Below are 26,817 nucleotides of genomic sequence, written 5' to 3' on the forward strand. Positions count from 1 at the left end.
AACCTCAAGATGCGTGGGATGATGACATGATCTGTGATTGACTCGCGATTGGTCAGGCGCGTGTATAGGTGGGACTTCAACACAGTTACTCCACTGCCTGGGCTTGACTTTCCATTTTTATATACAGTCTATGGTTGAATCTTGTTTGTTTAAAAAACAGGAATGTAAAAAACTTTCCTGTTTTCCAACATCTACATTTCCTTCACGACTTTCCAGCTTCATCTGTTGGAAATTGTGATATTTGATGGTATGATTAAAACCTCCAGAACAGCTACTGAGTGGACCTTGTGGTGAGATCATTTTGAATGGACAGCTATTGTTTTCTATTCAATTTAGTACAGCATAAAAACCAGTTGATTAACACTTCAAACTTACTTGATATAGGTAAACATCACAGAAAAGATAAGGTCTGTTTTTGTTGTAAAAGTTCTGTTACACTGTGTGGTAATGCAATCACAATTCCATCATACCATATGGAAACCAATAGAAGTCAAACATTGTGGAAGTGTACAAACAGTATAAAGGATAATTGGCAAAACATTATTGGGGGTAGTTCAGACAACTATCAATGAATAAAAGTGCTCACATCAGGTTCTCCACAATCACACTGTTCTCCATCCTCCACAAAGCCGTTTCCGCACTTTTTGCCCCCCACCAGGTCTTTCATGTTGGGCATGTTAAAGAGACACATGCCCCCTCCCTTCTGAAAGTAGCTGTCCAGGTCCCGTTTGCTGCAGCGACTGAAGACGCGTGGGAATGGATGCCTGGATAGGGACATTTTTAATACATTTTTTAGGAGCTAAATTTGCAAAAATATATTACATTACAGATTAATCTTTTCTGTCCTTGCTTTGCTGAGATGCATCAGTAGCTCCTTGTGTGGCTTGTTGTAGCATTGTAGGACAACATGCAAAGGCTTTCACTACAGGGACATGTTTTCTTTCATTCACATCAATGAAAACTGGTGATTAAAAATCTATGATGATCACAATAAAGTAGAACAAACGTTTGTGTTTTTATATCTTGGAGAAATCAAAAATCTCAAGTGACAAGACGAGTTCTCTAGGCAGCCACATTAATATGTAATTTGTTTTTATCTTCAGCTGTTGAAAGTGTTACTCGTATGTCAAGCTGTTAGTGACAACAGCTCAGTGTTTCCAAGTTTGTGCTGAAGCCTGATGCAGTACTTGAGGCTCACCCAGTAGCGGCAGCCATCACACAGCCTCCCTGCTCAGCGGTAGCCTCCACACAGCAGCCGTCATGGTCGTGACTCATGCCGAAGTTGTGGCCGATCTCGTGGGCCATGGTGGCCGCAGCGCCGATGGACACCTCTGAATGGTCCTGTGGGTGAATTTGGTCATTTTCTAATAGACTTATATATCTCATCTCATAGACTATACAAGCAAACTTCTTTTTGCAACCAGTGGAGTCGCCCCCTGCTGGAAATTAGATCAAATGCAGTGGCTTCACTTTTAAGGCCCGGAAGATGTGTCCAATATTTTTATTACAGGACATAGCTGAGTTCGAAACAGAAATAGTGCAGTAGTGTGTTTGCCATTTTGTAGTGGTGTAGGAATTATCAGCGGTTAATGTCATTCACTACATAGTTCACTATAAAATACCCACAATGCACAGCTAATTTGAGTGTAAATATGATTACATTTAAGTTAATTAGCACTAAACACAAAGTACAGCTGAGACTGATGTCATTAGTTTTGCAGATATCTGGTCATAAACCAAAGTCTTGGACAAATTAAAATTTTGTGCTGATGATGTTGTTAAATGAAAAGTTAAAAGGATTAATCCTCTGGGAATCAAAAATGTCTACACAATTTCACAGCAACCCAGCTATTATTTGCCAAAATTTGAGCATCTCTACTATCATTGATAAAAAAAAGGACTCATTTAGACTTCTATGGGTCGAGAAAAGGTAAGGTATTTAATCAGTACATGTGTTGTAAAGTTGAACTCTAGAAGTAAGAAACAGCCTGTAGAAGTAAGAAACAGCCACAATGTCATCATTCCAAAGGTAAAAAAGTCAAACTCACAAGAGTAGAGCTGCATAAACACACACACCAGTGACAGTATTCAGATGAATTTAGCTCCTCTTTGATCCGCTGAAACCTGTCATTCACTCTTAGCTCTGCTTCTGAATTATGCATACTGTATAAAATAGGGATGTGTTAACTGTCTGGAAATGCTGATGTTGTGCAGTGAAATCCTTCACATACTACTTAGCTCTCAGCACAGAGGTAATGTTTGTGAAGTCTGTGCTGATTCTGTAGGGGCGAGCGGAGCTTCCACAACCCATTGAGCAATAGGACATTGGGATTCCACAGAGCACATCTGACCACCAGAGAGCTAACAGCCCATTAGAAGCTAATCAAGCTCAGAAAAGCTATCGATCTCTCTGGCTGCGTTCAATTCAGTCTACTGCACACATATATGAAGCCATATAGTTACACAGGCTGGATAAACTACAAAGTGGGTATTTTAAAGCTGCAGGCCTCCAGGAATGATTTTAATGTCTAAATCCTACACCAACCAAGATGGTCTGCAGCAGACAACAGTGCCCCATCCTTCAAGTACTGAAGATTTGTCTTATATAGCTTTTCCAAAGAAATATTGCTTTTCCTGATTATGTTGTTCCTAAGTGTGTGTAAAGCAGTTTACTTTTTTTTTTGTCCAGGTAAAAACAATGCCATTCAAACTCTACTGTATTGAGAAGCCTATAAATAAGTTTGGCAGTAAAAACAGAATGTCAACAATAATGACAATAAATGCCACTGAAAGACAGCAAAAAGGGGAAATCCAAGAAAATCATATCTGTGAGGATGATTAAATTGTTATTATCCAAAATAAAGCTTGTTCAGCACCTGCATTAGATATGAATGTGAAAAAACCTCTATGGTACTAATTTATCTTACTTTAACGTTTTTCTTGCAAGAGCTGACAAACAACAAGTGGACTGCTCAGCCATATTAATACTTTCACATTTTCTTGAATTGGTAAGGTATGTTAAGGTTTAAGGAATAATTTGACTTTTTGGGAAATATGCTTTTATTTTTGAGAGATTGAGATAACATTGTCAGTCTCATGTCTGTATGTTAAGTACAGAGCTGGAATCAGGACATGGTTAGCCTATCTTAATCTTAATCTTAATCTTAAGCATAAAGTCCGAAAGGTGGGGAAAACAAAAAATACTCTGACCAGGCTCACTAGATACTAAACACCGACCATTAATTCATTATGCTAGCATGTTCTGCTAGTGTTAAAAAAAGTTCTTCCTGCTACTTAAAAAAATCTTGTTGAGTGAGCCTTATTTTAAGAGCATGTGGGTTGTGTTAGTTTCAGGAATCTTTACTTAGAATTTCTGAAGTTCCATTGTTCATTTCTTTTAATAGTTGTGAGGTAGAATTGTGTTTTGTGGTGGTTTAATGTTATGGTGGTATGTTAAGGTTATGGTTTTACTCAAATCAAATGGGAATCTTTTTATCCAATAATTGCAAATTTCTCTAAATGACAATATTTTGCTTTGCTTTTGTAGCAGCAGTTTTTCTGCAGTGAAAGTTTTAGAGGGATTGATTTCATCAGTCAAATAAATAACAACTAATAAGTACTGTGGAAAATAGTTGAGCAGCTTCAGCCAGAATTGCCAGATTTACAAAAGATAAGTTATAAACTTTGTTGTGCAGTTTGTTGGATTCGAACCAATTGAACAGTAAGGCTGCTGGGAGGACAAAGGCAATGCCATTTACTCAGGAACAAAGAGAATGAGGCCTCAAGCAAACTCTACAGCCTAAAAGTCACACTTCTATGAGCAGTAAGTTTAAACATGGCCGAAGGTGCCCATCTCTTCTGCCTCTTAAGGTACAATGGGAGGAGGATCTAAACACAGAATTGACGGATGAGATTTGGCAAAGAGCTATACATAAAATATACACATCGTCTATCTGTGTTAGGCACAGGTTGATACAATTCAAAGTATTTAATCGCCTGCACCTCTCTAGGACCAAATTGGCCAAAATATATCCTAATGTGGATCCCAACTGTACGCGCTGTCATCAAGCCCCTGCCTCTCTGGCTCACATGTTCTGGTCATGCCCAAGCATAGGCACATTCTGGTCTGAGATATTTAATACATTCACCTACATTTGTAAAAAGAATATTGATCCAGATCCTATCATTGCAATATGTGGGGTGGTACACAGTAAGGTTGGGGTCTCAAGAGGCCAATCTCAATTAATAGCATTTTCTACGCTGTTAGCCCGCCGACTAATTCTTACAAAATGGAAATCTTCCTCTCCCCCAAAACACTCACGTTGGGTGTGCGAAACGATGTCCTTCCTCCAGCTTGAAAAGTTAAGAACTACAGTCCAAAACTCAGCAGAAAGGTTTCAGAATGTATGGCAACCTTTCTTGGATTATTATGAAAATGCATTTGATGCTAATTCCTTAGATTAAAACTTAATGTTCTCATCTCTCCTTCTCCTTTTTTTTCTTTTTCTTTTTTCTGTGTGCATTCTCAGTATTTGTACGAACCTTGGATGCCAATCTGCGACGAAAGGGGATGTGTGAGATAATGTATAAAGTATGAGGTTTGTGGATGGGGATGCATTGTATGACATAAGAGAATGTATTTTGGTTTGTTTGTGTTATGTACATTTAAAACAATAAAAACACTTTGAAATAAAAAAAAATAAACATGGCCAAAGGTATAAAAACTACCAAATTTGTAGTTCACACCTACATATTAACTGCAAGAACACTGATTTCCTATTGGCTAGGGTCCCTGGATGCCACAGGGGGCTCCGACCAGGTGACCTAAGGAATAAAAGTCCCTGTCCCACTTCATTGTCATTCAATGCAACTTCAAGTTGCTACAGAAGACGAACCATTGCTTTCCATTGCATCCGAATTGGAAGCACAGTCAAACGTTTGTTAAATAGTTTAATTTACTGGATGAATGAACTATTTTGGTGTTCTTGTAACACTTTGGATCCTGTTGTGCATCAGTGCTTCATCTCTGCAGAAGAGAAAACGTTTCCTCTGGAAGAGATCGGAAAACATGGACATCGCTTTTCTTCTTAAGTCGACTGAGCTGCATTCTTCATTACATTTGAAGAGAGACCAGCTTTTCTGTTATTGCTGACAAGTGATATGGATCTGTTTTGTTTTACCGTGGAGCATCTATGGGACCCAACAAGCGGGAACACACAGTAAGGAGGCTTAAGTTTCTGGGCAGAGAAATAGAGGTGTGTTATTGTCAGTAACGGCTATCGCTGCAACTTGTTACTACATTGAATGTGATTTTGGACCTTGTGTGTGTCCTGTTTATTGTTGTAAAAGTACTGGATCATGGTACACTATAACCGCCGCGGAGACCACTGTCGGTGGAGTTATACTGTAGCACGGGTAGAATTCAACCTCCTCCGTCTGTGCCAGGGACAATGGATCGACAACCCGAACTGGTTCCAAGCTATAACATTACCGTCTAAAGACTTAGCCTACCTGTATTGCTCGTTATTCTTCCTGTGTTGTTTGGTGAGTGCTGTATCCTGAAGTTCCTTCAGTAAACTCTCTGAACTGAATGATCGTTGTCGTGACATCTCTTTAGCCACACTCATCCATCACAAATATGTGTTGATGTACTTCAGTCAAGTGCACAAAACCTAATAACTCATAAGAAACAGTAGAGGAGGTGGACATGGATAAGGACAGTAGATGCGTGTGATATGTGATAGCACACATTGCCCATGTTAGGTCAGCTATGTTTAATTTTTTTAACTGCTACCCATTAGATCATTATTTTTTCAAGAGTAAACTTCTATTATGTTTTAGAAGTTTTCTTTTCATAATTTAAATTAAAATTATGTAAAAGGTGATATTTTGAGGTGAAGTCATAATTCTAGTCATAGTATTACTACAATAATGTCATTTTATTAGGAATTCTTTTTTTAAACTTATTTAGTAGCTGGGTGTGTCTGACAAGTGTTTTCCTTCTTACCAATGTTCAAAGTGATAATCTGAGTACTCCTGTATGTGCTAATTAGTTTGGGTCATTTTTTTTTTTTTGTTTCGGGGGTTTTCTATTTGCTCATGAACATTAATTAGCTGATCACTAGAGATATACTCAAACTTTGGTTCATGGTTTTTCATATATGGAATATAATTGAATTTAGGTAGTGGAGCTTTTGAGCTAAAAACTAATTCCTGCTTACTGGAAACCAGATTAATGAGAACTGTGAGACTAAACCAAAAAAGTTAAATCTATGGCTGTGAAACCAAAACATTGAGCTGAAAGAGGCCAAAAACCTATAATATTATATATTATTATAAAAAATAAAATAATTATGATACAAAAATGGGAGTGCAGCTTTAATCTCTCTCATGCAACATGAAGAAGTGATGACCAAAAGTCTATATTTTAGAGGACGTCCTGCACACACAAAAGCAGACAATCAATAGAAGATGAATTCAAGCTGGGAGAAAATACTGAGGGGAAAAGGGATTTTTTATGAGTGAAAAGAAAACACAGCAGGGAGAGGAAATGATAGAGTGGAATAAAAGAGGAGAAATGTCTTCCCACGTACCACGTTGATGCCTCCAGAGTTTTCCAGGCTGCACATTCCCTCCAGCGGTGCCATCCCGATAGTTGTCCCCTTGAAAATCACACCGCTATCCGAGCCACACCCACACACACACACACACACACACCCACACACACACACACACACACACACACACACACACACACACACACACACACACACACACACACACAGACAACAAAAAATCACTTAACCTTAATCTTCAGCCTGTTCACTTACAGACTCCACAGTGGTTGCACATTGATTGCTGATGCAACAGCAGTGCAAAGTGGCAGACATGACAAGCCTGTCAGATGTGGGAGAGGGTGTGTGGAGAACCTCAATCCCACAGCACAACTAACTACGGAGCAAGAGGGGGCACCATTTTACTGCTTATGAATGAATGGTGAATGTAAGTGTGTGTGTGTGTGTGTGGGTGTGTGTGTATACACCGGCAGTCAAACTGCGATGCTGCTACTGCCGGCATGCTGAGTTGTTCAGCCCAATTACAGTCGATTGAAGCGAGATCTTTTGCTTAATAAAATCTCTGTTTAACTAATCATTTGTCAATTTACACACTAACGAAATATGTAATTATCTGACCCAAAGCTGGGCGGGTTTCTGTCATTGGAGCCACACAGAGGCTTATTGGGGGATAGGAGGTGGATGTGGAGTTAATAATCTTTCCTATTAGCTGAGGTACTGTGATGATTATGAAACCATGCACTAATCTGTGTAGAAACATTAGAAGGGCAGAAAGTCTGCAGGTTCTGTCACCAAACAAAAACTAAAGCAGCAACTTTCACTGGAAAAATAGAATAATGTTAAAGGTCCCATGACATGGTGGTCTTTGGATGCTTTTATATAGACCTTAGTGGTCCCCTAATACTGTATCTTAAGTCTCTTTCCCGAAATTCAGCCTTGGTGCAGAATTACAGCCACTAGAGCCAGTCCCACAATGAGCTTTCCTCAGAACGTGCCATTTCTGTGTCTGTAGCTATTGAGGAGGAGAGAGGGCGGGGCAAGGTGGAGAGTGGGGGTGTGGCCATGACCAACTGCCACTTTTCTCGTTTGAAAGCCATGATGTCTCTCTCTCATTGGTTGGCCAAATTCTCTGGGCGGGCAAAGCAGAGAAAGGGGAGGTAACCTCGCTTGTTATGACCTCATAACAAGCAAGATTCCAGAACAGCTCATCTGAGCTTTCATTTTCTCAAAGGCAGAGCAGGATACCCAGGGCTCGGTTTACACCTATCACCATTTCAAGCCAATTGGGGACCATAGGCAGGCTGGGGGAACTCATATTAATGTTAAAAAACCTCATAAAGTGAAATTTTCATGCCATGGGACCTTTAAGTCAGAGGTGGGTAGAGTAGCGAAAACTGTACTCGCGGGAAGTACTGTTACTTTGTAAAAACAATTATTTAGGTATAAGTAAAACATAGTCATAATTTTGATGTGACCTAAGTTAGAGAAAAAATGACTAAAGTAGAGAGTGTCTGTGGAGGTTGTCAGTCATCCAGGTCATAGTTATCCAAGGGAGGGTTAAAAATGAAGGGCGGGGAGGCCTCTAGCTCACCCATTAAGAGTGTTCGCCCCATGTTGGCTGATTCCTGCAACGGCGCGGGTTCGAGTCCGACCTTCTGCCCTTTGCTGCGTGTCATCCCCCATCTCTCTCCCCCTTTCTTGTCTATCCACTGTCACTACTTAATAAGGGGAAAAGCCCCAAAAAAATAATCTTTAAAAATCTGAGAGACTTCTTCAGTTCTGACTGGACGGTAGGGGAAACAGTGGGGTCGTTGTCAAGATGTTCAATACCGCTTTGTTCGTTAGTGCTCTTGGCTGTTGTAACGACAGTGGTTAGTGGTCGACTTTTGTTGATAATTTCACATGAGGCCAAATGTGAGCATTTGTTTAGTTTCCTGGGCAAAGATGAAAGGACCCCTGAGAGGTTAAATAGCTGGGTTCCCCCTATTTTTCAGTCAGAAGTCTTTCGCATGAGAGACAAAATGTCTTTGGAGCACCTTTAACCAAGTCCAGCTGCCTTTGATTTTAACCCTTCCTTGGATAAATTAGCGAGTAATGGACTAAATGTAACTTGTTACTAAACAGCTGGTGTTAGTGGAGAATTATTCAATTAATACACATAGATGTTTATTTCTTTCAGGTGATTTTATCAACCGTATTCTGTAGACCGCTGCACTGTTTGGATGCGACCATTTGTTTTTACAGTGAATTTTGGAGTTTCTCATTGGCTCTCCATAATGTAAGTCACCATCTACAGCATACCGAGTTACCAACATAACTTCTTTAAGCTCACTTCTTTTTCTGTCTTTGACATCAATAAATATATCAATCATTTGAGAACTAAAATGTTTTATTTTTCTTCTGGAGATGCTCCATCTTGGATGAACTCCTTTAAGGTACCATTGCATTAGTACCTGTATTCAGCCAAACTAAAGTAATTAAGAACACATACTGCTAATGCTATAGTTCTTAATATGGTTAATGTATGGTATGAGGTAAAAGAATATATTAACATATTGGACTCTCTGTCACAATTCAGCACAGTGTGGGGCAATGTTAATTTAAACCAGGCAAGCCGGATGTAGGATTTCAGATTTGGGCAAAGTAAGGAATAAGCAAAGTATGTGACCTCTTTAAAGATCCAATGTGTAGGAATTTCTCCCATCTAGCGTTGAGATCATATATCACAATCAACTCTCTCGCACCATGCAGTTCAAAGTACGTAGTACAGCTACGGTAGCCTTCACACTTCAAAAAGCCGGTCTCTTGCTCTTTTCAATATCCTTTTTCTTTTTCTGGGCGAAGAAGAAGACTCCTGATCCTGAAATTTGGATTTTGAATACGTGTGGTCCTCCATGTTTCCTTCTTCAAACTTGCCGTGGCCGGGAAGCTATGATACCCATTAGCAGCATTAGCAGCACCTGTGAGTTTATCATGTGACAGCGAAAATGCGAAAGGCGAATCAGTACGTCCTGTATGTCCCTTACCGGTAATGTATTAAATTCTGTGTGAGGAACTTTATTTCTTCTATGCAAAACCAATCAGTAGGGATTCCTGCACTCTCATCAATAATTGCAAAGAAGGGGTCTGATTTGATCAATATATAACTGGCTTGTATCTGGCTCTAAAGAAACATTGATAGCTGGACTTGAGACATGGAGGGCGGACTTAAAAGAAAACAATTGGAAGAAAACTTGTGATGCATCTCAGAAAAAAACAGCAAACCCTAATTTAAAGCTACTCCAATATAATTAACTCCTTTTAAATTGAATAAATACAACAGTTATATACCTGACCTTTGTTTTTAAATGCAGTGAGGCTAAAGACACATGTATGCACTGTGTCAGTAAGTTTGACAAAATAAAACATCATGGAGAGGTGATCAATAAAAATGAAGCATAGCGTAAGTTCTGGCAGGTCATGGAGTCAAGCTTGGCTATTATCTCAGCTCATAGCTGACAGTTCCTAAGCCAGCACACCAGCTGATGGCTCAGCTGATTCCCTCCTGAGTATATGATTGGATTTCCCAATCAGAGCACTCTACCTTGCTGCATCTCTACTAGCACTTGCAACCCACCTCCATCCCCTCCTTTTAAATATACATATATTCATGTTGTCTGACTTAAAGGAACACGCCGACTTATTGGGAATTTAGCTTATTCACCGTAACCCCCAGAGTTAGACAAGTCGGTACATACCCTTCTCATCTCCTGTAAGGCTGTCTGACGGCTCCAGCGGCATCAGGCCAGCACATAACATGCAGGTGAATGGTTCCAGTAATCCTACTGCTCCGAATAAGTGACAAAATAATGCCAACATGTGCCTATTTACATGTTGCGATTTGTAGAATCACAGCGTGTACAAAAAACAATGTAACATGAGACGCAGCCATCTTCTAACCGTAAACAAACCGGGAACTATATTCTCAGGCGGAAGAATATAGTACTTGGGCGGAATGATTTGCTTTGCAGCAAGCCTGTCTGAGAGTATAGTTCCCGGTTTGTTTACGGTTAGAAGATGGCTGTGTCTCACTGTGTCTCATGTTACGTTGTACAAATCACAACATGTAAATAGGAACATGTTGGCGTTATTTTGTCACTTATTGGGAGCAGTAGGCTAGTTGGAACCAGTTACCTGCAGGTTCTGTGCTAGGCTAGGCTACCTGTGGAGCCGTCAGACAGCATTACAACACGCACGGACACGAGAAGGGTATGTATCGACTTGTCTTACTATGGGGCTTACGGTGAATAAGCTAAACTCCCAATAAGTCAGTGTGTTCCTTTAATCAATGTCATGTCTGTTGTCATTGATGCTGCTCTGTTCTATACCCTAAGGGGATCCTGCACTTCTGCTCTCCCCACTTAAGGCTTTCCATGTATGCACATGGAAGGGCAGGGAGGTGTGCTCTCCCTGCCTCATACGTTCCACGTATGCACGTGGAAGTGTGGGGAGGCCCCAGAACAGAGCCATACCGCCAAATACAAATTGCAGATGAATGAATCTATTTATAGACAAAGTGTCTTGTCTGTGAACATTCCACTTGACCCTAAGATGATTTTGCTGCACCTGTATCCAACAAATCTGAATCTGAAACCCCAAGAATATAAATGTATTGATTTTGCTTTAATAGAGGCAAAAAGAACTAAAGCTCTCATCTGGAAGAAAATGGAGGCACCTACAATTGGAGATTGGATCAAGAATATGGCGCAATGTATGTCCATGGAGAGACTGACATATATATTGAGAGGCAAATTGGGGGTGTATGAGAAAATCTGGAAACCATTTGACCTGTTTGTAAAATAAGAAGACATAGGGGAGCTGCTACTGTGATACTGCCATACAATATGCATTTTGTTTTTCGATTGTTGTAGTACGCCAGAGGTTGAGAGAGACATTTTTGTTTTGTGATCTTTTTTTCAAAGATCACATTCTGTGACTCATTTAAAGGGAAACTTCACCGATTAGCATTAAGCTTTGTATCAGTAGAAACCTGTTAGTATTTTTGAATGACCGTGCTTCCCTCTCTCATGTCGCCTTGAGAGGGGAGATCTCTGTATTGTGGGTCTGGAAAAAAGCCTCAGATGACGCAAAATGACGATTTTTGCGTCATCTGAGGCTTTTTTGCCCAGAGGCAAAAGACTACAGCCTGTATTAGGAGCCACTTCCGTATAGCCCAAAGGGGGTTGGACTGATGGCTTTTTCCGGAGATTGCTGAGGAAAAAACGAGTGTCAGCCATCTTGAATCCTCGCTTAGCTTCTCAGCAGGAGCAGAAACTGTTCATCCCGACGGAAATTTTAGAACAACAATTATGTGCATTCAAACTACCACACACGTTAACCACCGGGATACATTGGAACACATCTGAGAATATGCAGACCACTTTATTACAGACGCAATACTCGACACACTACGCAAGCTTTGCCTGCACGGAGACCAGCGGTGGTGCTCGATTCCTCTGGCCGGTAAACGGATCTCATCAGCGGGGAGAGTTGAACGAGTGTGCCGGTGGAAAGCTAACGCTAGCAAGCCACCTGTTCACCAATCCTGCTTGCAAGTGTCCGCTCATTAAACAAACTGGACTACATCCAACTTCAACGAAACTCCCAACGTGAGTTCAGAGACTGCTGTGCTGTGTTTTTGTTGTTGTGGAAATATTGCTGTGGACAATCCAGCCTGCTGTCACCGGGTAAGACTACTAGTGGAGGTGGGCTGTGTTACCCCGGACTGCCTGTTGCAGAAATGGGGTGATTTGTATCCAACTAACTGCTAACTGGGGGTGGAGTTTGTGACTGTAAAATGCCGACAATTCTAGCTACATCCCACGCAAATGTACGCTGTGTTTATACTAGATGTTTATACCACAGCCCACCAAGAGCTAATGCCAGTAGCTATGTGTTAGCCTTCATTTATGGCTTGGTTGAATTCTAATGTAGAATGCGGTCTGTTATTTCTTGATAACAGACCGCTGCTAAGGACAACACACCGTTGCCATGCAAAAGCAGAGCGTTGCCATGGACGCAGTTTTGTTCACTCTGGAGGACAGCTATCAATCAATCCGCTGAAAGAAGTCCGGATAATGTATCAGCTGTGGCAACAAAAAAAAGCTTGTTTTAAATGTGTAACACCACTTGAGTAAGATATATTCAGCTTTCCAGCGGTGAAATTTCCCTTTAAGTATAAGTCAGGATTAGACACACCTTGTCATTGGCCAAATAGTTAAGTGAGCCAGAAGAAAATAGACTTGAAGTGTACAATTCAAACATAAGAATGTAAAGCATCAGCAGTTAAGTGGCTGGTGTAGGCAGCTGTAGCAACAGCTGCAGTCCCCTGTCAGTGTCAACACTAGATCTGTGCAGCCACAGAGCTGCTGCGCATCTTAAAGAACAATTTGTAGAAAACTTGGAAGTTCATGGCGAGTTTCTACTTAAAGGAGCAGTATGTATGATTAAGGGGGATCAATTGGCAGACATAGAATATAATATTCATAACTATGTTTTCATTATTGTATAATAACCTGAAACTAACAAAAAAGTTGTTTTACTTTTCTTAGAATGAGCCCTTCATATCTACATAGGGAGTAGGTCCTCTTCCACAGAGTCCGCCATGTTGCACCATTATGTTTCTACAGTAGCCCAGAACGGACAAACACTGGCTGTAGAGACGGCCTTGCGTTTTTATATTACCTAACACCACACCAAATTCCATTCTCAAATTTAACACTTCAAAGTTTCCTATTATGTTAAAGTCTCTATCCACTTCACAGCACGAAAAGAAAACTCAATCTTAAAGCAGTTCATTTGTTACTCTCGTTTTTTCCTTCTTCCAAAACAGTGGTGAAGAACACCAGGTGAAATTGCCAGGAGCTTTTATCAAAACATAATTATGACTGGTGTGGTAACTGCATGCCAAATTAATGAGAGCACACAACGCTGGTTGCTGACAAGCATTCAATTTTTTTAAACGGAAACACTGATGTATGAAACTGCCAATTAGATTAATTTTCTTATTAATCGGAGGTGCCAAAACGGCGTTCTGGATCGTTCTGGCCCACTTTAACCCCTGGCTGTAACATGCCATTAAATGCAGCAATGCGGCAACAAAAAGTAGTGAAGAAGACAGCTAGCTAGTAAACATGGATGTAAACTAATTCTGGTTTCACAATGTTCTAAAAAATCAGCTTTTTAAATGTTTTATGAGGAAGGAAATACATGTAATATGTTTCTTAGACCATAAACCTGCAATACCTGATTTTAACTTTTTAAGTTGACATAGTCATAGTCATAGTTGACAAGTCTATTTTCTTCAAACTTACAGTATGTGTGTAACCACATTGATCGTGTTTTGGGATGAGAGCACTGCAGAAATGCTTCTGAGTGAGCAGAACTCACCAGCTGCTGTGTTGCTGATGTACTGCTTTTTCTACATTGCAACTGTGTGTGTGTGTGTGTGTGTGTCCATTTCTTACGTCAGCAGCTGGGCGTTGTCATGTTTCTTGCGGGATTTCAGCTTCTGTCTCCACTGGAGGAAGGACCAGAGGGTGGCGTTTGGCTCCTCAGTGACGATACATTGATCCCTGTCGGTCCAAACTTCCAGACCAATCAGAGGCACACGAATGTTCAGAGCCCTGTAAAACTAAACACACAATAAAACAACAACAAATAAGTACCTGCACACACACAGCTTTGTCCACAATCTTGTCATAAGCTCCCGTAACACAGTCTGGTCACACAAGGCAATTTTTTCCCAATCTTCCTTCAGGGCTGTGGTAGGACACTATTGATTAAATCCTGATGAGGCTTCATACAACAGTAGATATTTGTGTACACTTTTCAATCACTGATTATTTATTTGGAACATCAACAAACTTCAAAGTTGATCAATAATAGATGACATGGAGATATGCGCCGACTGTACAATAATATCTATTATTTTGGTGAATGGAGCTGTTTGTTTTCTGCAGAAATGCAGTCTGCAGCATGAGAACCCATCAGCCTTACCTTATCCACATAATTGGCAATTTCCATTATCCTCGCCTTGGTCTTTCCATAGTCCTTATTCTGCCGTTTAAACTGCATGACAGGGAAGATGGGGGAGTATTAGTGGCATGAATGAGGTCAGCGGTCAGAAAAATAAATAAAATGCTAAAGAAAATTCTTTCTTAAGCTTCCTGCAGAGACTAATGACCCATGAAAACATAACTGCAACCCAACCAGTCATGCTTTACCACTTCTACCCCGGTCCATCAGCATAATTATACCAATTACAGAAGGAGAGGACCAGATTCTTATTGTGCTGTTACCATGGTATTAATGTAGAAGACAAATCCTAACAGACTTTTATGAAGATATAGCATATCATCACTGCAGCTTAGTGTCTATTTAAAAGCCCTTCCACTTTTAGAATCCACCTAAATACATGTCATTAAGGAGACAAATACTTCCGCCTCAGCTCTCATGAAAGAGCTCCATTAGGTGGAATGAGATAATTGTTTAAGAAGTGGAACCTGTTTCCATTTGATGGCTGTCTGACGTCAAACGCAGCGCTCACATTGATGTGCACAGAAATATTCTGCTGTAGAATGGAGGGTTACTGTTAGCTTACCAGTGTGTTGTCAGCCACTATGTACAGCTCCATGTACTTGGTTGTACCCCAGGCGTTTCTTTTAACCTAACAGTAAAGACAAAGGCAGGTGGAACATGGTTATGTACAGGACATCAGTCTGATTAGTTTGCTAGATTATGCAACACACTACACTATATTATACTACACTGTTCTGTGTACTGTACTGTATACTGTGTACTTTACACTATATTACACTACACTGTACTACAATACACTATATTGTACTATACTACACTATTAATTATAGAAAGAAAGAGATGGCTTTTGAATCTATTACAATCAACAATACAACTTCTTTTACCCATTGTAATGTTCTATGAAAATATTATAATAACAAATTGCTATATATATATATATATATATATATATATATATATATATATATATATACACACACAGACTCAAAAGAGTTTGGGATATTGACAAAAATAAAAAACAAAATACTGTAACTGAAACTGTAAATAACATGAAACATGACTTATTTAGTTTTACTAGCCTATACTAGGCATTTATTAAATGTGTAATTCATATTTTGTATTATCTTACTGTTTATTGTTTATTAAGGATCCCCATTAGTCATCACATTAGTAAAGACTATTCTTCCTGGGGTCAAACACAAAACAAACACAAACAAATATTATAAAGCAAAATGAACCTCCTGGGTTTTGTAAAAAAAAAAGACACAGTAGCATGTTTTTCATATTATAAAAACAAAAGAAAACAGTAACAATAAATAAAATATATAGTAAACAAAGAAGAAAAAAGACAATAAAAATGAATTACAGAATTGTTTTAACCTAAACTCCTTGCTGATAACAGCTTCTCTTAGTTTCTTTTTGAAGCTTCAAGTATTTCCCATTATGATTAAATGTGAGGGGAGGCTGTTACAGCTCTATATATTACCATTTTTTTAAGAGCATTGGTTCTGGGCAATGGCAGAGTAAAGCCATAACCTACGGCCAGTCTGGTATCATAACCATGTCTATCATTGGTAGGTAATAGCTGCGAGAACAGGTTGGTGGGTTTACGTAGTGTACACATATTCCTTAAAAATACAATCAGGCTGCATGCTAGTCTTTCATCTACTGTCATCCATGACAGCCTGTATGCATTTCTTCCACATTACTCCTCGTGGGGCAACGAAGAACAAGCCAAGCTGCTCTGTTTTGAGTGAGCTGTAATTTGACAAGCTCCTGTTTTGACGCACTAGACCAGATCATAGAGCAATAGTCTAGATGGGGCAAGACTAGAGACTGTGTTCCTAACTTAATTGTTGACTCTGTCAACAGTCGAGCATATCTTTTAATAATGGAGATGTGTCTACTCATTTTGGACACTATGTTGTTAATATTAATAGTCCATGACAATGTTTCATTAATCCTGACACCCAACAATTTAGCCACTTTTACTGGTTTGATAGCATTTCCCTGCAATGAAAGGAAGTTTGTGGTCCAACGTTAATGCATGCTTTGAGCCAAATATTATACTTTTTGTTTTTGAAACATAAAATTTTTATTTGTTTTCTGAGACCCATTTATCAACAAGCATTAACTCCTGTTGCAGCATCCTATTGACTTGTTCGACATTCCCTGCAGAGGTGTACATTGTAGTGTCATCTGTGTAGATTGCCATACCTGCATTTTTTAATACATATGGCATATAATTTACAAAGATAGAATAAAGGAGAGGGCCAAGGCAACTTCCTTGTTGAATACCGCATTGAAGAGTCTCCATGTTTTAGATGGTGCCGTTAAATATCACACATTGTTGTCTATTAAACAACAAATTTTTCATCCAATTAATAGCAGAGTCTCTGAATTTATAAACACATAGCTTCATGAGTAGTAGTAGCTTATGATGTATAATATCAAAGGTTGCACTAAAATCTAATAGCACAGCTCCTACAATTGACTTCCTGTCGATTTGTTTTAGCCAATCATCAGTTAGGGCAGCTAGTGCTGTACTTGTAGAGTATCCTACTTTATATACATGCTTAAAGCAGGTAATATACTGATCAGCCTGCTGTTTGACCCTAGAAATGGCTCTTTACTGTTTTTGGGAAGGGAATAACCTTTGCAATCTTTTGAAGAAAAACACAGTTATCAAAAGCATAAATTAAAATTATGACTTAAGGGCTTGGCCACAGTCTTAGCTGTTATCTGCAGTAATCTGCTATCCAGATTATCCACCCCAAAAGGCTTATCACTCTTGAGTGCTAAAAGAAGCTTTTCTAGATCCTCTGCATTGGTCAACTCAAAACTACACACATTGTCATGCAAAATATGTTTTTTAATTATGTAATCAGAAAGCTGTTTTGATCAAATCACTGGTTTCTGAGGTTTGTTATTTTGTATGATTCAGCATATCTTATTTTCTGTAGCAAATATAGTAATATTATTTAAAAAAAAAACTATTTAATATTATTCACAAGAAGTCAATAAGGCAGCACTTTATGTAAGGACACAAAGTACAGTACGACCAAACAATGATTCCGTCTATTATTCAGGTCCTCAATGTGCCTTGGTCTTGATACTGCATTGTTCTGCACTAACAAGAACACAATTGTGGAGAAAATACTGAATATAAAAATGTGGAATTTAAAAGACCTGATGCAGGTAGGCAGGCACTGGTGTCAGTATAGCACAGCAAAAGAAAAGCTAGAAACCAGTCCTGTTTATTTGACCTGATAAAACTGGTTTAAATCTTTTAACTTCACAGTCTGAAAGTGGTACTTAAAGAGCTTAAAAGCCTAATATGTATGAGTAGCCTCCCAGCCATTCCTGCTGTTGTGTTTACAAAGCTTTACGGCTCCTTATATCCCTCCATCATTAAGTTTCCATTCTCCTAATACTTGATTACAGCCATTAGGAAATGGCTCTGCTGTAATTAAAACTCATTGATTTACGAGCCGGGAGGCTGCTGCCTCGGATCGGTCTGGACTTTGGACCAATATTGCGGATTGGCGGGGAATCTGAGGCACATATCGCACTAGCCCATTCACACATCGCATTGTTTATTTGAGAGGCAAATAGAGGCAAAAGCCTTGGAACTCAGTCTGGGGTCTGCTGTGGCTGGCATTTCTGCATAACAACCCAGGATTAATGGGTGGCAGTGAGGGTAATTGGGAGAGCCAAGGGGGTATGATGCGGGAGGGAGATAAAGAACAAGGCGAAAAGGATGATGCCCTGGTGGAGAGCTGAGAGGGCTTCAGCATATGAGGTGGGGAGAAATATGGTGATGATGAACAGTTTGGAGTGATTGAGAACATAAACTGGAAAATTATAAATATTAGAAGAAATATGAGAAGAAAAACCAAAGAATGACTGTTCGTCCCAGCAGTGGAAACAGATGAAGGCAGAAGAGCCCACTGAGGAGCCCTTTTATCATCTACAACTGCAGATGAGCAAATTTGACATGTGTTGAGTCAAAGTAATAATTCCCTCCATTTCCAGGTGTTGCAAGAGTAATTTTGCTCTCAAAATAGCGCCGATACCTATTTAATATTGTGTATGCATATAAAAAAGACCATTTCCCCTGCAGAGTCAAATGTTTTAATGTGATTGGTAAGTTCATTTAGCTGCGTAATAAGCCAAACCAAAAAAGAATCATGACTCATGAAGAGGTTGGTGACAAGTTTCTGAACTCGTTCATTGCAATGAACATAGGATGAACCCCACTTCACAGCTAAATGGATTTAAAGCATACAAATGACGAATGGTGATGTGGAGGCCTTCTTATTGCAAAGGGTGACACCCACCATGTCTGCAAAGAAAGCGGAAATACGTGGCGGAAATTAATAAAACTTCTTCGTTTTATGGCCGGTTGCAACCATAAAATTACCTAAAACGTATGTGCAATTCATTATTTATTCGATAAATAACATTTTAATCAGCGTTTATCACATAAGCCGTTTACCGATTGAGAGAAAATTTGTATTGCGTGAACAGTTAACTTCATGAAATATTGTATGTGACGTTTTCTTTTGCGGGTTCCAAATGTTCCACCAAAACAAGTTTGGAGCTTAGTTAGCTTAGTTTGGAGGTGATTGTGATTGGTTCAAAGAAATGCAAACAACCCAGAGTATTTTTTTCACCTGTCCTGGAATGTATGTGTGTTGGAGCCAGATCTTACTCTGCAGTGCTGTCGAGATAAGTCTGGCAAAGTGAGACTAGGTCTTGTATGACCAGTAGCTTTTGGTGGCTACTATCAGCTAATGTTAGAAATCTTTGGATATATACTGCTGTGCTTTAGCTTTAACCATTATCGTCTAATAGCCACTTACAGCCACAGTGGTAGGGTCACTTTATACAAATTTACTGGCTTTTAAGACAAAAAGAACATCTTAAAATTGAAAATACATAAAAGGATAAAGCTGAAAAAAAAAAAAAAACACCAACATGATGAATGAGGTATGGGATGCTAATTTTAACAGAACGGTCTAACAACTAAGTATAATAGATTTAGGCGTATGGATTGATATGTGTTTGTACGGTAGAAATGGTGGACGCCATCATTGAATGTATCCAAAATGTCTAACTTTACTCAACTGTTCAACTGGCTTTAGATTGTCCTGTATAACAACAGTATGATGTGTTCAGTATTCAAGTTATAGTTTTTTTTCAGATTTTTTTTTTACAAAGTCAGGGTTCTGCCTTGAATATCATTCAATTATCAGAACATTATGCTGTGGATTTTATGCTGCGAAGAGTAGTTGTTTTTGGCAGTGATTCTAGTTTGATTTAGTCGTGTTCACTTGAATCTCACATTTGTTTATCCTTTCAATTGTGGCATTTTTGATGGAATTTGGAAAGGTTTGTAGCAAGTTTAGCTTTCTTCCCTGGGCTCCGTGTGCTAGTGTGACATCATCATACAGTGACATACAGCAGTGGTTCCCAACCTGTGGTCCGGGCACCCCTCAGGGGGGCGGCAAAAATCCCAGGGGGTGCGCAAGTCTTTATTTGGTTTGAGGTTGAGGTAAAAAAAATAAATAAATTGTTAAACAAATTATGATAATACACTAGAATATATAATGTATACAAAAGTCGGTATAAAAACTATATATTTTTGTTCTCGCTTAAAATTGTAGGCAGGCTACTTAGTAGGCCAAACCTCTGGGACCTCTTAACCTGTGGCCCTTGCTGTCATCAGGTCAGCTGCTAGCTGCTAGCATCCTCGTCTTTCCTGCCGCCACGGCATCACTATTTTATGAATGAAACATGGCGGAGAAACGTAAAAGTGCTGATAACTGCTCTGTATCAAAAAAGAAAGTAAGGCTCTATCTCTCTAGCTCAGCTTTTCTTAGACATAAGTAGGGGGGGCGCCAAGGAAAAAAGGTTGGGAACCACTGATAGCACCCCATCAAACATACTACATAGGTTTCTCGAGGCTGTTACTAGAGCTGTAGCCTTTAGACTTGATTTCAATACCCCTTTCACACCGAGGGCTCAACCAGGGTTAAACCTGGGTTGAATATGGGTTAACCCACGTTGATCGACTCAGCTTCACGACCCAGGTAGAGAGGAAGGTTGGACACAGGTCGAACGTGGGTTGATTTCAATGTTACTTGCGCACAAACCAGGGTTGCTAACAACCAGGATGGGACAAACTATGTAATTGGTTTAAAATGGGGGTGGGGGGGTGCACAGTTGTTACAGGGTGCTGTTGTGACTTAAAATTGGGATCTGAAGTGCGCATTAAGGGGAATCCCCGCTCTTTACGGAATCCTGGCCTTCTGTCTAAATCTGGGCAACGATGTCATTCACCTGTTCAGCCAAGAGACGAACCCCATTCACCAGCAGTTAATTAGAGGAAAAATGGAAATCACCTGGAGCTTCAGTTTTTCTGAACCAAGAGAGAAGACGCAAACTTTTATCCATCCATGAACTCAGTACAGTTTTTTTTATTGTTCCACTTCCCTAGAAAATAATAAAATCATGAAATAATGCAAGAACAGCTGCAAAAGGTGCCTCTCACTTTAAAAAACAACATACAGTGCTTTACGCTGGGATTTCACAGGCAGCTTCTATAACCCCGATGCCCACCGCTGCCTGTGAAAACCCAGCGTTAGCAATCATTAGAGTAGCCTACTTCCTTGTTTACTGCTGCACTTGCAATGAATAAAAGTTTTGAGAAGAAAAGAGAATCTGTCTCCATAAAATCCTCTGCTGAGTGTGATGGTTATTTATCTGTGCTTTAAAACATAATCAATTGCGTACCGTACAATGAGGAATTTAAGTACAAAACATTAGCTGTTTACTGAATATGACGTGTAAAGCCCCTGCCAATTTCTAGCATGTGAGGTAATTGGTGTGCATCACTTCTGAATTCTCACGACCAGGGATCAACCCATGTCTACTGGCTTGGTTTAAATTGAAAAAAGGGTTGAACACTGTTCAGATAACCCTGGTCCAACCCTGGTTATTGGTGTGAAAGAGGTACAAGTCATCAGGTATATGACATCAGGTGTTGGATGTGACAATACTTTTGAAACATAATTTTCAAATGGACCCTGGTTCCCCAAAAAAGGGCACCAGGAGGGAATATAGATTTCTTTTGCATTTAAATGACATTAAAAACTTTGAAGAAAAGTTGTTACAGGGCTACAAGACTTTTTTTAAATGTTTGCTGTGGTATTGCTGTAGTAATCCTTTTTCGGTCTGTATTTGGAACAGACCAATATTTTGGGATATCCATTTGCTTGTCTTTGGATGCACAGAGATTAAATTGTTATTGATCATCTCGTCTGTGTTTGGGAAAGACAGCAAACAAGTGCATTTCCCAGTTAGTTGACTGTTCCTTTAAAGTTAGTGTTAAAGACAAAATTGTAGCTTTGTCACAATACTTAACTTTATATCAAGAAAACAACCTAGTATGGTCTAATCAAGTTTTCTAGCAAATGAGTGTCGTTGGTGGGTGCGAGACTCACCCTTGAATTAAACTGTCTGAGCAGGTTGGAGATGTGGTTGGACTGTGTGGTGTGCTGGCCGTGTCCACAGTTTCCACCTTTAATTGGCAGTTCCTCTGCACTCCACAGTGAATGGTGGGGAGGATCCACACCATTGATTGGCTCCAGGTAGTATGTGTCACTAGAATTCAAGGATATCAGGCCCCTGTGTGAAAGACAAAAACACAGAAAGGAGCCAAGTAATGCTGGTTAGCTTGTGGACAACACCAACATGGGATATTGGGGTTTTCTTGAAAATTCAAGTTGTGCTGCCCCCAAAAGGCCAAAAAAAAATCAATGAATGCAGCTGAGGTACAGCAAACACTGCAATGTCCTTTTCAGGAATAATTGTTTTTTTAGGTTGCTAGCATGTTTCTTTTTCAACCAGTGTGTAAATCCTAGCATGGTCTAAAACCTGAGATACATTATTTATTAGTTGAAAAACTATTGTAACTGTCCTCTAAAGAGTTCTCACTTATCCATGTCACATATTCACCCATTACACTGATATAATGCTATATATTCTGTATTTGTTTAGTTACCTGCCTCAGCTTTCTCTCCCCCTTCAGGCACTTTCAAATTGGTTCAAATGTTTTTTTCTTCTCAAAGTTACAACAGAGTGAAGACACATTGCAGGGTGCAGCAGTGAATTTTCACCAACTACCACTGCATTACTCAGGAAAGGACTGTGGATCATTGTGTACTGTGTTTCCATGTAGCATAGAAGGTATTCATGACAAACTGTAGACATGTGGTAAACACTGTTGAATACATTCCTGTTTGCAGTGTATAATAATAATCAAAGCTGCAAGCAGCGATGATGGGCCCTAGCTCCTTGCCCAGGGGATACTGGCAGATGCAATATCACATGTAGACCACACATTCTAAGTTTCATGTAAATCGGAATAAATTTTGCCAAGATACAACCGTTCCTGTTTCGACAGCCACCTACAGGAAGTTGGTCCTCCATAACTTGGGCATTGCATTAGCTATGTCCACCGAGTCTATATCCAAGTTTTCGTGCAGATTGGCGCGATGTGGCTAATTAATAAAAAAAAAATTAAAACAGCGCCGTCTAATGGCCGATTGCCACCAAGTTTGGCACAAATGCTTAACCGGCCATGAGGAACAACATTGTCAATTGTTTTGCGGCAATCTGAATAATTGTTGCCAAGATAGAACAACTTCCTGTTTAGACAGAAAGTTGCTATAACTTGCGCATTTTTTCAACAATCAAAATTGTTTGGATAAGTTTTTGTCATGAGGGTCAACAAATACTACCTGCAAAGATTTAAGAAGATTGAAATCACGGCCTAGGACGAGTTCGAAAGAATGCAAAACACCTGAAAAATGCATAATTAAAAATGGACGCCTTCCGGTTGGGCGGAGCTTATTGAAGTTAAATGGGAAATATGTCCGCAATGATTATAGCAATATGGGTATTAAATCTGGTTAAGATCGGAGCAACTATGTCCAAGTTAAGGCCTTCCACGCATTAGGGGGTGCTATGGTGCCCGCTTACAGGTATGGGCCAAATCGCTGTAGAGTCTCGCAAAGCTCCCATGTGGGCGCCAATTTTTGTGAGTTTTCGTATATATTGAGGCCGTCAAAAATGTGCCCAAGGGCTAAAACCAATTAGGGGGTGCTATAGACCAACCATACCACTCCTAAGCCTAAATGTGAAGTCAGATGAAAGAGTTTACTATTCTGCACATGGCTGCAAAATTTTGAGAGTTTTCCTTTTTCCTGAAGTCCTCAAACAAGTGTTCGTAAAAGGAAGATTTTTGCACGAAAACCAAGATTTCGAAAATTTTGTAATTTTTTCTAAAAATAGCTCCATGGACTTCAAGATGAGACCTATGTTCCCCCAAAAGTTGGTATATTAACTTATTACTTTTGTCCAATTTAAGGCACTTCCAGAACCACACTGTTAAGCTCTATATGGTTGAAGTTGTATGCATCCTTACAGAAAAGACATACAGCCTGAAGACTTGTTTCATTTTTCATTCTGAAAAAGTGACTGTCTTGGGGAACATCCCAACTATGTGTGTAAGTGTAAAAGAAAAAAAGAAATAGAAAAAGAAAAGAAAAAAAAAGTGTCTGGAGCGCTTCTGGTATCCTTTTAACCACCGGTGCTCATGGAAGGGAATAAAGTTCACAGAGAGTAGGAAGAGTTATGACCAAAAAAGTCATAAAAAAACCCATATTCAGGTAGAGGTTGTTTACAAAAAGTAACTAGAACTGCAAGCAGTTATGACGGGGTCCAAGCCTCCGATGCCAGTCGCCCCTGACGCCGTTTGCCGTTGTATACGACGCGCTCAACCTCAGAAGGGGTAAAAAGGCCCAAACTGGTCTACGGTGACTATAGCGCCCCTTAATGTTTGATCTTTACCAAATTTGGTACAGAGCATCAGAGCGGCATGCCGAACAAGCATCACAAGTTTCGTGTTGATAGCATTTACTGTGGCAGAGATATTGCAATTGCAAATTTCCCATTTAAATGCATAGAGTTATTGGCCAAAACAAATAAACACTGATTATAGCGCCCCCTTATGGCCAATCTCGCCAAATTTGGTACAGAGTATCGTAGTGGGATGTTGAATAAATATCTTAAGTTCTTTGCTGATAACATTTAATTTGGCTGAGTTATGATATGATACGTGTGTCGTAGCTAGCTAGGAAAATGTATTTGGTCGTCAAATGCGCATACTTTAACATAGCAAAATTCCAGCGAAAGCGAAAACCAAAACGTAATGTTAGGAGGTAAACATCAGTAAATATTGAGAAGTGTGAGCTGCAAGGTCTGTGATACATTCCCATTGCAAATATTCTATTAACATTGATTAACAGGGCCAAAACACTTATACGTTGATTATAGCACCCCCTAATGGCCGATCTTCGCCATATTTGGTAGAGAGCCTCAGAGCGGCATGCCGAATGAGCATCACAAGTTTCGTGTGGATTGCATTTACTGTGGCAGAGATATTGCAATTGCAAATTTCCCATTGAAATGCATTGAGTTATTGGCCAAAACAAATAAACATTGCCCCTAAAAGCTGATATACGCAAAATTTGGTACAGAGCATCATAGTGGGATGTTGAACAAGGATCTCAAGTCCTTTGCTGATAACATTTAATTTGGCAGAGATATGATAAAGTTAGTGTTTAGTAGCTAGCTAGGAAAATTTGTTTGGTTGTCAAATGCGCATACTTTAATGTAGCAAAATTCCTTGAGTAACTTTTGGTCAGGTCCATCTGGAGATGCTACCTACCAGGTTTTGTGCAGATCGGTCGCACGGCCTAGGACGAGTTCGAAAAAGTTGGTTTTAGACATTGCGCAATATTGCGAAAAAACTTTTAAGTGGAAATGGGTGTGGCCTATATCAGGTGATTCAGCTTGATTCATCAAACACATGGATGTAAGGTTTTCTAATGTGCGATGTGTAATGTGGGAGTTAAAGGCAAAAAAAACATTATAGCGAAACCTAGTGTAAACGTGTAATTTTTGGTAGGTGTGGTCCATGACCCATTGTCTATCTCCCTGTAAATTTAAAGTTGTTCACATTAGTGTAAGTAGTAAATTTAGACTTGGATCCCATAGGCCAAGCCCACTTTGCTACCGCCGGTTCTTGCAGACTCGGGCTTGGACCCCTAATAAACGTGTGTAAGTGTGTTTGAGTGTGTGTGAGAGAAACCATCTCTTCCTCAGTGACATTGAACTTGAACTTATATTCTAATGAAGATCTTCTAGTCACAACATTCTCTCACCGAGTCCACATCCATCAGAATCTCAATCCCAGATAGTGTCTGACCTCTGACAGGTCACTTGCGACCCATAACCCTAACCCTCTACCAGAATCCTAAAGGAAAAATAACTAGCTGAAGATTAGACTATCCTGACTAAATTTCATCTTGAGGCTAAACTTTACCCTACAAAAACTCCAGCAGAGTATCTAGAAGGGAAAAGTCCACTGATCTCTGACCTCTTAAAAAGGTCCCATGGTATGAAAATGTCACTTTATGAGGTTTTTTAACATTAATATGCGTTCCTCCAGCATGCCTATGGTGCCCTAGTGGCTAGAAATGGCAATGAGGAGGTGTAAACCAAGCCCTGGGTATCCTGCTCTGCCTTTGAGAAAATGAAAGCTCAGATGGGCCGATCTGGAATATTGCTCCTTATGGGGTCAGAAGAAGCAAGGCTACCTCCCCTTTCTCTGCTTTGCCCGCCCAGAGAATTTGGCCCACCCATGAGAGAGAGACATCATGGCTTTCAAACGAGCAAAGTGGAAGTTGGTCAAGGCCGTACCCCCACACCCCACCTTGCCCCCCCCCCCCCTCCTCCTCAATAGCTACACACACAGAAATGGCACATACTAAGGAAAGCTCATTGTGGGACTGGCCCTAGTGGCTTTAATTCTGCACCAAGACTGAATTTTGGGAAAGAGTAAGTAAGTAAAGTAAGTAAAATGTATTTGTATAGCACCTTTCACAGATAAAAATCACAAAGTGCTTCACAATGAAATGCAATTCAACACAAGAAGTCACAATACGAGCACATTGAAATACAAATAGAAAATATAACAAACAACCATAAAAAACCCATCGACTAAGTAAAAGCCTGCTTGAACAGCAGAGTC

At 39.8% G+C, this 26,817-nt stretch overlaps 1 protein-coding gene across 1 annotated transcript in view; it reads right to left on the reverse strand.

The window, feature by feature from the left end:
• The window catches only part of adam19a (ADAM metallopeptidase domain 19a), a 314,399-nt gene that overhangs the window by 92,628 nt on the left and 194,954 nt on the right, over window positions 1-26,817 (reverse strand). The window contains exons 6-12 of the mRNA XM_039822508.1: window positions 22,163-22,346; window positions 15,217-15,282; window positions 14,613-14,684; window positions 14,081-14,247; window positions 6,594-6,678; window positions 1,199-1,341; window positions 587-764 (exon numbers count right to left, since the gene is read on the reverse strand). Of these exons, the coding sequence (XP_039678442.1) occupies window positions 587-764; window positions 1,199-1,341; window positions 6,594-6,678; window positions 14,081-14,247; window positions 14,613-14,684; window positions 15,217-15,282; window positions 22,163-22,346 (895 nt within the window). The remainder of the gene's footprint in view (window positions 1-586; window positions 765-1,198; window positions 1,342-6,593; window positions 6,679-14,080; window positions 14,248-14,612; window positions 14,685-15,216; window positions 15,283-22,162; window positions 22,347-26,817) is intronic.

This window comes from Perca fluviatilis, chromosome 14 (genome assembly GCF_010015445.1).
Source record: "Perca fluviatilis chromosome 14, GENO_Pfluv_1.0, whole genome shotgun sequence".
Classification (NCBI taxonomy): domain Eukaryota; kingdom Metazoa; phylum Chordata; class Actinopteri; order Perciformes; family Percidae; genus Perca; species Perca fluviatilis.